This window comes from Ictalurus furcatus, chromosome 2 (assembly GCF_023375685.1).
Source record: "Ictalurus furcatus strain D&B chromosome 2, Billie_1.0, whole genome shotgun sequence".
Taxonomy (NCBI): domain Eukaryota; kingdom Metazoa; phylum Chordata; class Actinopteri; order Siluriformes; family Ictaluridae; genus Ictalurus; species Ictalurus furcatus.
In genome coordinates, this window is record NC_071256.1 from 17673120 (window position 1) to 17685729 (window position 12610).

General features: G+C 40.5%; 1 protein-coding gene across 6 annotated transcripts in view; it reads left to right on the forward strand.

Annotated features, from left to right (window-relative positions):
• LOC128624049 (transcription factor COE3) overlaps positions 1-12610 on the forward strand; it is a 103710-nt gene that overhangs the window by 71893 nt on the left and 19207 nt on the right. For all 6 annotated transcript variants that reach the window (XM_053651371.1, XM_053651347.1, XM_053651363.1 and 3 more), the window contains exon 11: positions 9638-9726. In XM_053651371.1, coding sequence (XP_053507346.1) covers positions 9638-9726 — 89 coding nt within the window. The remainder of the gene's footprint in view (positions 1-9637; positions 9727-12610) is intronic.

A 12610-nucleotide genomic window follows, 5' to 3' on the forward strand; every position in this document is an offset into this window, starting at 1 on the left:
TCTTTTAGAATAAGTTCAAGATTCCAAGTAGAACCCCTGGTCTGGGTGAAAAAAAGTTCAGTCTTGGACCACAATACATTCTTTGCATTGTCATTCTGAGGAAGCACTTAAAGGTTATATGAAGAACCCTTCACCTGTGCATTTTCTATTTAGAGAAAGTCCAAAGTAGAACCCCTTTAGAAAGCAGAATTATCCTTGCTTGTATTGCCCTCTTTGTTCAAGAAGACAGGTTTTGGATAAACATTTACCAGTCAGTCTCCTACATTTATCCAGAGCGACTTACATTTATCTCATTTTATATAACTAGTTGAGAGTTAAGGGCCCAGCAGTGGCATTTGGCAGTGTTGGGTTTGAACTCACAACCTTCTGCTGAGTAGTTCAACATCTTAACTACTGAGCTACCACTGACTACCACTAGACCGTTTAGGTGGAAAATGTTGGACTTGGTCAATTCAGTGGTGTAAATAAACCCCATTATCCTTGATCAAGTCACCCAGCACCCAATTCTTGAGGACCTCCAAGCAGTCCACAGTTTTGCTGGTACAGCTGAGTTTTGGGGCTGAAACAGAAAAAAAAACCTCACCCGCTTGCATTGTGAACCACTAGGCTAGGGCTGAAGCATTTGGCATTTGGATCTGGGTCTCTATTTCCCTACAATGTCCTTGATAATCACTACCTTGTAAACCAGATTTTGTCTCTCATCCTCCACCACACCTAAATCAAGCAACCAACATGCTGAATATTTGTTACAGGTGTGTTGGGTGTTGGGAAGAACAACAACAATAAGCACCATCTGGGGTTCCCAGGGGACTAGAATGGGAAACACTAGGCTGGATGAATGTAGGACTAATGACAGTGTTTATTAATGCCACTCGAGCATGCACTGATACAGTGCAGTCAACCATGCTTTTCACACCTACAGTAAATAATATTCGGTGAGATTATGAGATGCTCTTAATGCGTTTATAAACAAGAATTGCATGTTTCGTCAGGGACCTTTGCCATAGTCCACGGAAGGCGTTTAGCCATTTGAGGACCTGTAGGATCTTTTGGGTGTGTAAGGATTTGGTTTGGTATTGGCATTACATTCATAGGTGATCTAACGTGTGCCATCAACAGTTGGCAGTCATCAACATATGGGCCAAGGGTACCAGGATTCATACTTTTATGATGAAAAACTGGATGATTTTTCCCTAATACCTTTTGACTAATAAACCAAGGCTCTTTCGCTGGCTTCTGCCAGGATGTAACCGAACACTTTATAGCTCTTACAGTGACAGCAGGCCATTCTGTGCTGATGTGGGACTTTAAAGCCCACACATACACACACCATGTTCAGAGACCTGTTGTAGAGCAAAGTGAGCTTGAACAGAGCGGAGAAATGGCGTCACCCCTCGTGGGAACTACTGGTCCTGTGAACTCTTTTTGTGTGTGCAGGGGACCTGCTCAGTCCTTAGCCAGAATTGGTGGCGCCGTGTGACGCACGACTTCTTTAAAAGGCCTCTAAAGCTTTATGAGCCCAGAAGTTCGGGAAAGGCAGGGAACCAAAGTCCAGGAGTGTGAAGGGTTCTGAAAACAAAAGAGTTCTGTTTTGCCTTGCCTTTTTTTCATCACCACTCACACACATTTTGGTTTTAATATCTTTTGGAGCTACTTTGCTGTTACTGTAGCTTAATAACACTATTCCTATACCCAACCTTCTTCAAAAACAGGCTAGCTCCCTAAAGATTCTTCTGTTTGTTCATCTGAAGGGACCTTTAAAGGTTCTACGAGGAACCTGACAAGAGAAGGGTTTTCCTGTCAGTGGTCTCACATGCCAACCTTACAGCTTTTGCTAGATAGTCTGGGATTTTCTGAACCTAAACATGGCCAAGAATGGCCTACTTTATCAGGAAGAGTCTGTTTAACTGGCCTTGCAAATGGCCAGATATGTTTACATGCCACTTATTTTTTCAAACCAAACTCTCTAACAACTTTTAAGTGATGCTGGGAATGTATATAACTCTTAAACCAGTGCACTAAAGTGTTAATAGCCAATCAAAGTACAACCATCAATATTCTGAAGCTTGTGGCCAACTAAGGGTACTAAATGCATTACTTCATTAGCCATGGAGTGTCTGATCTTGAGACTACCTGTTCAAAAACAGCTCTAGGTAGAATCCTTTTATAAAGCCAGAACATTATCCCTCCAAAGAACCTTTGAGATACCTTTTTGACTTAAAGTACAATCAAATAACTTTGACTTGAATAGCCAAAAGCAAATGTTTTGCTCCTTTGATTTTTCAGATAAAAGCCTTTTTACTGGGTGGGGGGATGGGGGGGGGGGGTGGTACACACACTATCAAGTGTTCTTACTATTATGGGGACACTTAGTCCACAGAAAGAACCCTCCAGTGCCATCCAACGCACGTAAGGGTTCTTTGGTATATCTTTCTGATGGAACAAATAAAGGTTTCACATAGAAATGCAAAATATATAGTTTCCCTTTCAGTTAAAAATACAAATATAATGAAGCTATGGATTTTACTGAACTCTTGCGGAACTTGCATAGTAGAATGCAAGATCGGTAAGGGTAGATGACATCATGCTGAAAGCATTAGCGACTACAGAATTGATTGAATATTGATTTATCTTTGTTTAATAAGTACGAGAGTATTGACACAGTCATTGTCGAGAACTGCGTTAACCACAGGTGTCGGAAAGAGCCAGAAATAATGGTCCAAACCTGTAAAGTGGTTGCTTCACTCCCCTGCTTTCCTCTCATGCCCTGTTCATCCCCTTTTCCGTTTACACACTGCCTTGCTGTCTCTGCCTCACACCATCCTCCTCGATCCTCTCCATCTCTTTGTGATGCAACCCTCCTGATTACTGCAGCATCCATCCGTTTCAATATGCTAATCACCCGTTGGCTAATTGCCTCAGTGCTGCCTTGATTAAGCTGAGTGACACCTACAGGAAGTGTGTATCAAAACCCCTCAATCCACCACCTGAGGAGTGTGATGTTATCGACTCACACTGCAACATGAAGTTCCTCCTGAAATTGGTGCCACGTGTGAGGACATATGTTCATCAAAGCAGCAGAGGACGATTTATACAGACACTCTCTGATTCTTCGCACGCCTTTCTCACTGTCCTTTTAAATTACTCGCACACTCCTCTCACACTCCTTCTCCCTGTCTTCTCACACTCCTTCTCCCTGTCTTCTCACATTCCTTCTCCCTGTCTTCTTATACTCCTTCTCCCTGTCCTCTTACACTCCTTCTCCCTGTCTTCTCACACTCTCACACTCCTTCTTCCTGTCCTCTTACACACCTTCTGCCTGTCATCTTACACATCTTCTCCCTGTCCTCTTACACACCTTGTCCCTGTCCTCTCACACGTCTTCTCATTGTTCTCTCATACTCCTTCTCCTTGTCCTCTCACACCCCTTCTCCTTGTCCTCTCACACCCCTTCTCCATGTCCTCTCACACTCCTTCTCCATGTCCTCTCATACTCCTTCTCCATGTACTCTCACACTCCTTCTCCATGTCCTCTCACACCCCTTCTCCTTGTCCTCTCACACCCCTTCTCCATGTCCTCTCACACTCCTGCTCCCTGTCCTCTCACACTCCTTCTTCTTGTCCTCTCACATTCCGTCTCTATGTGCGCTCACACTCTTGCTCCCTGTCCTCTCACACTCCTTCTCCATGTCCTTTGACACTCCTTCTCCCTGTCCTCTCATACTCCTTCTCCATGTCCTCTCACACTCCTTCTCCATGTCCTTTGACACTCCTTCTCCCTGTCTTCCCATACTCCTTCTTCCTGTCCTGTCACATTCCTTCTCCACGTCTTCTCAATATTCCTCTTCTTGTCCTCTCATAATCCTGCTTGTTATTCTCGCACACTCTTGCATTGTCCTTTGACATTCCCTTTTTACTGTTCTTTCATACCTCTTGCTGTTCTCTTACACTTTTCTTGCCGTCTGCTCACATTTCTTATTTTTGTCCTCACATACTGCTTTTTTGTCTTATCACACCCCCTCCTACCCACATTTTGTCCTGCCACACTCCTCCTCCATGTTTCATCTACCTCCTTCTTTGGCCTCTCACAACCCTTTTTTTGCTGTCCTCTGACATGTTTGTCCTGAATCCTTCTTTCCTGTCAAATTCAAATTCCTTTCTATCCCATCTTCTTTCTGTCCACTCACACCCCTTCCTTCTGTCCTCTCACACTCCATCCCACTGTCCTCTCACAGTCATTTTTGCTGTCCTCTCACACTTAAAAAAAATTGACTGTCACTTGAAAAAGTGTGAACTTGCACATCTGCAGCGTGCATGATGGAGGTAAACAGAAGTCACACCACAGCATAAGTGCTGCCGTAAAACCTGTATTTGGCTGTAATTAACTGTGTGTGTGTGTGTGTGTGTGTGTGTGTTTGGGATCTCTCTAATCTCCTCCTGGTGGTTTTCTGCTTCAGTTGCCTCTCGACTGTCAGTCACAGTTTAAAGTTCATGAAATTTCTATGAGGATTGATTGGAGGTTCAGTGATTGATCAAGCCAAGCTCCATGCTCCTGAATCTGCAGCGAAGTGAACAAGTGTGTACTCGCTTCCATGCTTCACGTGAATGAAGGAAGGGAGCGGAAAACAGAATCAATATCAAGCAGCAAAGGGGTTTTAGACGTTTGTCAACTGGCCACTTTGCACACAGTCGACAGGCTGAAACAGGAAAACAAATCACTTCCTGTTGTCTCCTGCTCCCCACAGCGTGTCTGGAAGCGTCTTCGTAATGACCGAAGGGACAATCAAACCAGGTACACACAGTCAACTCGCCCTTATCAATAAACCAACACATGGAAATGCCGAGATTGAGCCTTGCTGTGCAGGAATTTGAACCTTGCAAACAAATTGCGTCGTTCCATCACAGGCGAGGCAGCTTTGATGGAGTGGTTTGTACACAGAGCTGGAGCTGCACCCGAAATGATTCAGAAATAGCCTCCTGAATGGCTAAGAGGTGCTGACGGGATTGCGGCCAGCGGGGGCGTGACTGCGCCTTCAATCACTCCATCAGGCGGAAAGGAGAGCCGTCGTTCTTCTCAGAGAACGTAGCCGGACATTGATGTCGAATAACGAAATGTAAATAGCGAACTGAGCAGGGAAGAAATAGATGGAAACTAGAATGGTTGTTTCTCGAGAACGCAAAGAGAGACACGCGATCAGCTGGATGTGGGGAAAATAATGCAATAGATGGAAAGAGATGTCAACTCCCTAGAGAAGAAAACACAGGCCAAGAATCTCTCACACACACACACACACATACACACACACACACACACACACACACACACATGCACAGCCACACGTGTTGAATGTATCCTCAAAATGGCATAGAAAGAGTGTGACAATATTGTGTGTGTGTGTGTGTGTGTAAGATGAGAGAGAGAGAGAGAGAAAGAGAGAGAGAGAAGGCCTTTAATAACGACACTGAGTGCTTGCTCTCCCGCTCATTCCCATTTGACCTCTAACCTTTGCGGCGTGTGGAATAAGAGCTGAGAGATTGATTTTGCGAGGTGTGTATGCTGTCTCTCATTTGCCAGCTAGATCGAGGAGCATCTGCTGAAATCCGATCACACAGACAGTTAGCAGCGCAGGTTAACACACTTTTAACAGGATGACTCTCTGCTTAGACGTACATTAAACCTGTGCTGTTAATGCAGATTTGGTCATGGCCATTCTGTTTTCTTTTTTTTTCTTCTTTAGAGTATGATAAATAAGGTGAGGTTGAATATCTGGCAACCGAACACACAGCCTCGGCATAGAGTTCACTCTAAAGAACTTTCTATTCCATTTATTGTACAATTTTCACTCATTTAGAATCATTTGTCACAAATATGAGTCCAAATGGTGCTTTGCTGTTATAGAACTTTCTGACCAATCAGAATCGAGAATTCAACAGCTCTGTTGTGTAAGCTGTGGTGAAAAGATGATAAATTGTTGGTGTACAAAGACTTAAAAATTGAATAAAATCAGAAAATCTAAAGCTAAAAAATCTAATAGTGAATTACATTCTCTCTGCTCTGTGTGTGTGTGTGTGTGTGTCTGTGTGTGTGTTTGTGTGTGGAGGGAAACATGATCTGTGACCTCATACCTCATTGCATCCTGATTACTGACCACATGCTCTTGGCTTAAAGCAGAAACTGTGGGTGGGTGAGAGACATGGCCTCACAATGAGAGCAATAAAGGAATAATCAAATAAATAATAAATACCTGCACCCCTTTTTCTCCTCATCTCACTCGTTGGTCTTCCCACCGAACCACATTATCACTCCCCCCACTCTCTCTCTCTCTCTCTCTCTCTCTCTCTCTCTCTCTCTTGCAGTTGCACGTCAAAAAAACCAGCCATGCACGAGAGGAAGAAAAATCAATACGAATTACAACAGAGAAAGTGGCACTGATGGCTGGAATTGCAGCATATGTTTACACTAAATCAGGCAATCTATCTTCATACGCGCGCGGCAATGCGCGTGGGGTCAGGGTTCGACGGCAAGCGCGCACCCGCCACCGTGGCAATTACTGCAGCACGCGCTCGGTAACACTCGCGTATCGATTGGGCGCGAGAACGGGGGAAGGGGAGGGGGTCAGAGTGCGGGTGGATTTTAATAAGAGAATGAATGGGCTTAATTTCTCAACAGATTGATGGAGGGTGAGAGATGCAACCAGCACACACACACACACACACACACGCACACAGGCTTGTCATATTATCCTGATGAAAGGAAGGACCTTCCATTGACCGAATTATTAATGCAGATAATTCATGTTGTGCTACACCTAAATCTAACCCTAACCTTAAATTGTGAAACTTTCTGAATGAAATGTGTTAGGACTGTGCATGTATTATAGAGGAGTGCAAAAGTATGCACCCCCCATGGTTGCTGGATGTTAAAACAGGAACATGTACAGTCTACGCATAAGAAGAATACAAAGAAGTGGAAGAAAAAAAGAAATCACACTAAATATCTTCTTGGTGTAAATAACATTTCATTTCTTAATTTCCTAAAGGGATGCAAATGTTTGCACTTAAATATATGAATTTGAATCTAGCTAGAATTGCTCAGACGGCTAAAAATGGATTTGTGAATGAATTTGAAACAAAATATTAAGAATCGTGTTTTTAGATAGCGGGACTAAAACCACCAGTTATGGGACTCTGACTTCAGGGCTGTAATAACGGATAAGAATGGAGTGTATTCATTATAGACTGATTATCAGAGAGCAGGTTCTATTGCACATTCACACCATCAGCACACATGCCCCGCCCCCTAAGGCCTCTGTCAGCGCACTCGTTCTTTTCTCCTTTTCCCTGCCAAAAACTGTCTCGAACAAATTTGATTTCGCAGCTCACAGGGGCCCTTTCCCCACCGCAAGAAAACAAATATTGTTATAATGGTAATAACATCTATTTGCCTTGTGCGACAAACGGCGACGGGCCCCTTTGAAAGGGCCAGCGTGCTCCAGTGCTGCAATCTTATTCTTATTCATGAAAGCTCGGTTATGCATATTAGTGCAAACTAGCTATTCTACTTGCCTGCATTCGGACTGTCAATCATCCTTAACCGATACAAGAGGCATCGGTGACAAAAGCAGAGTGGGCACGAGGGCTGACAAATTGTCCCCAAAGTCAAATTTGACAGCCTTTTATGATTAATGGGCTTGATTATGGAGAAATATCTGCCTAACCATTTTTCCGGGGTGTTTCCCTTTCTCTGTCTCTCTCTCTCATCTGCTTCTCACGCCCTGAGAACGCAGGAAAGGAAAACTGAGCTCTAGAGTGGGGGAATGAAAAATCAAATGTATGTGGGGGGTGGAGGGGTGGAGGGAAGGAGGATTGAATTAGGCAGTGTGTGAATGAGAAGTGAAGGGGGAGAAGCAGGCCAATGGAGACTGATTGCGCACTTCATAACACACACACACACACACACACACACACACACACACACACACACACACACACACAAGGACAGTGGTAATATAGTTTTTTGATGTTATGAACAGACTTCCATTTCTGACACAATATCAACCGGCTTGAGCTCATTAGTCTTTCCTCAATCATAACTAGCAAGTTATATATGTGATATATGTCTCCTGTATATTAATATAACGATCCTCAACTTTCTATTTAACTTTCATTATTTCATTCTTTTGTGCTATATAACTTTCTGTTTGTCTAAAATAGCATTATATATTGTTCTATTTTGTGGGTCTTGCCATTTTGTCATCATTTTGGATGGCTATTATTTAAAAAAATGGCTGCACTATATTATATGCCATATACTATATCCTATAGTATGGCTATAGTCCTATATATGGCTTCAGTAAATGAGTAACCTTTATATATAATATAATATAATATAATATAATATAATATAATATACTAAACTGTATACCATAGTTACACTAGTATACCATATAAATACTATACGGCTTATTCTATACTATACTATACTATACTATACTATACCATATACTACACAGCTATAATATAGTATATACTATTTGTATCTGTATGGCTACAGTATAGTGTATACCATGTGAACTACTATATTATACAGTACATGTGTATATTAAGCTACATAATATAATAATACATTCTATACAACACACATAAACTATACAATATAGTTACACTATTTTACATACTATGCATTTATGGTATACTGTATATCAACTATATACTATACTGTGCTACTATACTATACTATATACTATACTAACTGTATAGAACTATATTAAACTGTATAGTATAATATCTAATACACAGCTATATTATACAAAATACCATGTACTACTTGGTTATAGTATACTATATACCATATAATACATAATATACATCTATATAGCTATATTATATGGCTATACTATACTATATACGGCTACACTATACAGCTGTACTATACTAGATACAATGTACTATGGGGTTATACTATAAAGCCATCCTATACTATACTATACAGTATATCTAATACATGGCAGTACTATACAATATACTATATACTATTTGGCTACAATATATTGTACACCATATACAAAATAAGCATTTTATATAGTATATATAGGTTATATTATACTATAAACTTTGTACTATTAAGCTTTACTGTACTGCCATACTATACTATACTATATACACTACACTATACTATTTTCTAATTCATAAAAACACACCCCATGTGTGTGTGTGTGTGTGTGTGAGAGTGTGTATTTCCCCGTTATGTATTGGCGCCCTATCCGGGATCTACTCCTTACCTTGCGCCCAGTGTATAGGTCTGGGAAAGTCTCCGGAACCATCTGTAACACTGAGCCGGATAAGCGGTTATAGACAATGGATAAATGAATAAAACTCTGGTCCGATCATTTAAATACAAGTGAAATCAAATTAAATTGAAATACCAGTAATTTAATAGCGTAGTATACCAGTAATCAAACACAGCATATAAAGGCACACACTAACCTCGTTCCCACCTTTTAAAAGAACTAGTATAGATTTTTTTAAAAAAGGTCATCAAATTCAATCCTAATATATTTAGTGTACCACGGAACAAGGACGTACTGTATCACCCTGTAACACTGTGTGTGTGTGTGTGTGTGTGTGTGTGTTTCAGCTCTGAATGAACCCACCATCGATTACGGCTTCCAGAGGTTACAGAAGGTCATCCCACGCCACCCTGGAGACCCTGAGAGGTTACCTAAGGTAAGTGGATATTTAACACGGTGATGATGACGATTTGCTTTAGTGTTCAGCACATTTTTATGGGTTTAATGGTTTTATAACTCCTAATATAACATATAATCAGGATGTCTAGATGTAGTAGTAGTAGTAGTAGTAGTAGTAATATATTCTGTATTATTAGTCTAAGTCTCTTTTTTATGTTGGCTAGTGTGCTAAAAACATACCAAACAATGATCACAATTTAGTGTCTCTTTTATATCATCCTATTAAGGATGTAATTGAATATTAATATTTTGTATTGATTAGTCATTAATAGCATTCCAAACAAATACAAATAGGACATAAATTAACTTTGGGTGTACGTAGGAATCCAGATTTATGCACTAAACAGATAGAGATACATATAGTGTCATTGTGTTATATCTCTACATCCTATAATATTTTTCTTCCCATTATTGAACGGTAGAGTGTAACTCTTGTAATAAGATGGTACCTCAAAGGTCATGATAAATAATCGCTACAGTGCGGCCTGCTACTCATTCCTTTATTGTCTTATAAAGAAAAAGCCACAGTGACAACTAAACATGCACAAAGAGTAAAGAAAAACAAAAAACAAAACAAGAACAACCACACACACACACAAAAAAAAACCGGCAGGTGCCGTGGGCGGTTTGCCGCCTGGTTAGTATGAAAAGATTATTTTGGCCTAAAAAGGCGTCAGGGCTAAGTGAGCGAGATTTGTTCGGGCAGAGGCCCGCTGCTCCGACCTGATGCGGACTGACACCTTAAAGCAGCTGCCAAATTGAAACCATTTATCAAAATCTGGCATCTGAGATCTAAAAAAAAAAAAGAAAAGAAAAAAAAGCTGTTTATTGGCGAATTGATGCTAATAGTAAGCATATGGCGTCTAGGCCTCATCGTGGAGGGAACATTAACTATCACAGGCATTAGATTTATTTATTCAAGAGGAGAACTCAATAAGAATGCAGATGTTCATGCTGTCTCTCTCTCGCTTTCTCTCTCTCTCGCTCTCTCTCTCGCTCTGTATATCTCTCTCACTCCATAAATGAATTATAGTCAATATAGGAGGTAAATAAATAACTGAATATGTGAGCATGCAAAGAAATAAAGATGCACTTAAGTGTGTAAGTATGCTGTCAGGTTCGGTGTGTGTGTGTGTGTGTGTGTGTGTGTGTTTGAGAGAGAGAGAGAGAGAGAGAGAGAGAGAGAAAGAGTTTGCTCACAGCTGTGTTTTTGCTGATTGTGCTTTTTTCACTGCACACACACACACACACACACACACACACACACACACACACGTCTGTAATACCTGGAGGACACTACAACTGCACGTATGATAATCTAGTGATCAAGGAATTTCAATTCTGTGTGTGTGTGTGAGAGAGAGAGAAAGAGAGAGTAAGAAATTTGTGTTTCTTCTCTGCCTAGTGTGTTATTCACTTCCTTATCAGTGATATCTTACAGAACTTGTTCTCTCTCTCTTATGTGATCTAGTGATCAGTGGGTTTATGCTGTGTGTGTGTGTGTGTGTGTGTGTGTGTGTGTGCGCACGTGTGATTTATCATTGTTAAGGGAGCTGTCGGTGAGCTCCTCCTCGGCGAAGCTGTTTTGCCGGAGGCGGTGGATCCAGAAAGTCGTGCTCTCATAATTGAGCCCCTGGAAAGATTGAGTGTGGAAAACAGAGAGAGAGAGAGAGAAAGAGAGAGAGAGAGAGGGAGAAGAGGATGTGTATGTGTCAGGAGACGTGCAATGCTGATACAGTGAGAGAACACACTCGGAGTAGAGCGAAAAACACACCTGGACTTGTTCAAATTAGACTGAGTTTCACTACCACTACACACTACAGCTGTCAGATTTGGAACTTGTCCATACTGAGACGGCAGATTTTCAGAGTTTGGCAATATTTCACTGAAATTTATTTTGAAATTAGCTTGCGTTTCATAATTGACACAATGAAAAATTTATTTATTTTTTTTTAGAAAAAAATCTATATAAACTCATAATATACTATAATAAAATACCTATCTATTTATCATATATGGCTATAATATCCATCCATCCATCTTCTATACCGCTTCATCCTTTTCAGGGTCACGGGGAAACCTGGAGCCTATCCCAGGGAGCATGGGGCACAAGGCAGGGTACACCCTGGACAGGGTGCCAATCCATCGCAGGGCACACTCACATACACATTCACACACCCATTCATACACTATGGACACTTTGGACATGCCAATCAGCCTACCATGCATGTCTTTGGACTGGGGGAGGAAACCGTAAATAATAATTATAAATGTGCAGAATTCTCAGAACAGAGCATAGAAAGTATGCACAGTTTAACAAAAGTATACACATTGTAAACCTTTGTATGAAAGTTTTTACAACTTTTATGCAAAATATTGCAGCAGAGAAAATGTATAAACCAGTAAATAAATGTAAACACACACAATGCACAATGCAGAATCATTTTATAAATCATAAATTGTAATATTGTAATATTTCCTTCTTTAAAAGTAGCTTATCCTTACAAATTTAGCCAAATACACAAGGTATCTCCATCTAATGAATTTACTTCAAGTAGTAATTATTTTAAACAAAAAACATAAATAAATGTAATATAAAGGGACAAAAATTGCTAAAAAAGAAAAAGAAAAAAATGTTTTTCAAAATATAAAAAATCTTTTTCAAAAAAGATCTTCAAAGTATAAGGAAGAAAAACATATGTACTAGTTGTTGATTTGGTAATGTTTTCAGTTGAGGAGATGTTTATTTATCACTTAGGGAAGGAGTCTCCAGTGTCTTGGAATAGTCAGAGCTGTAACATCGTCAGGACACAGATTGGTTACATGACAAGCTGTGCTTATTATTATTATTATTATTATTA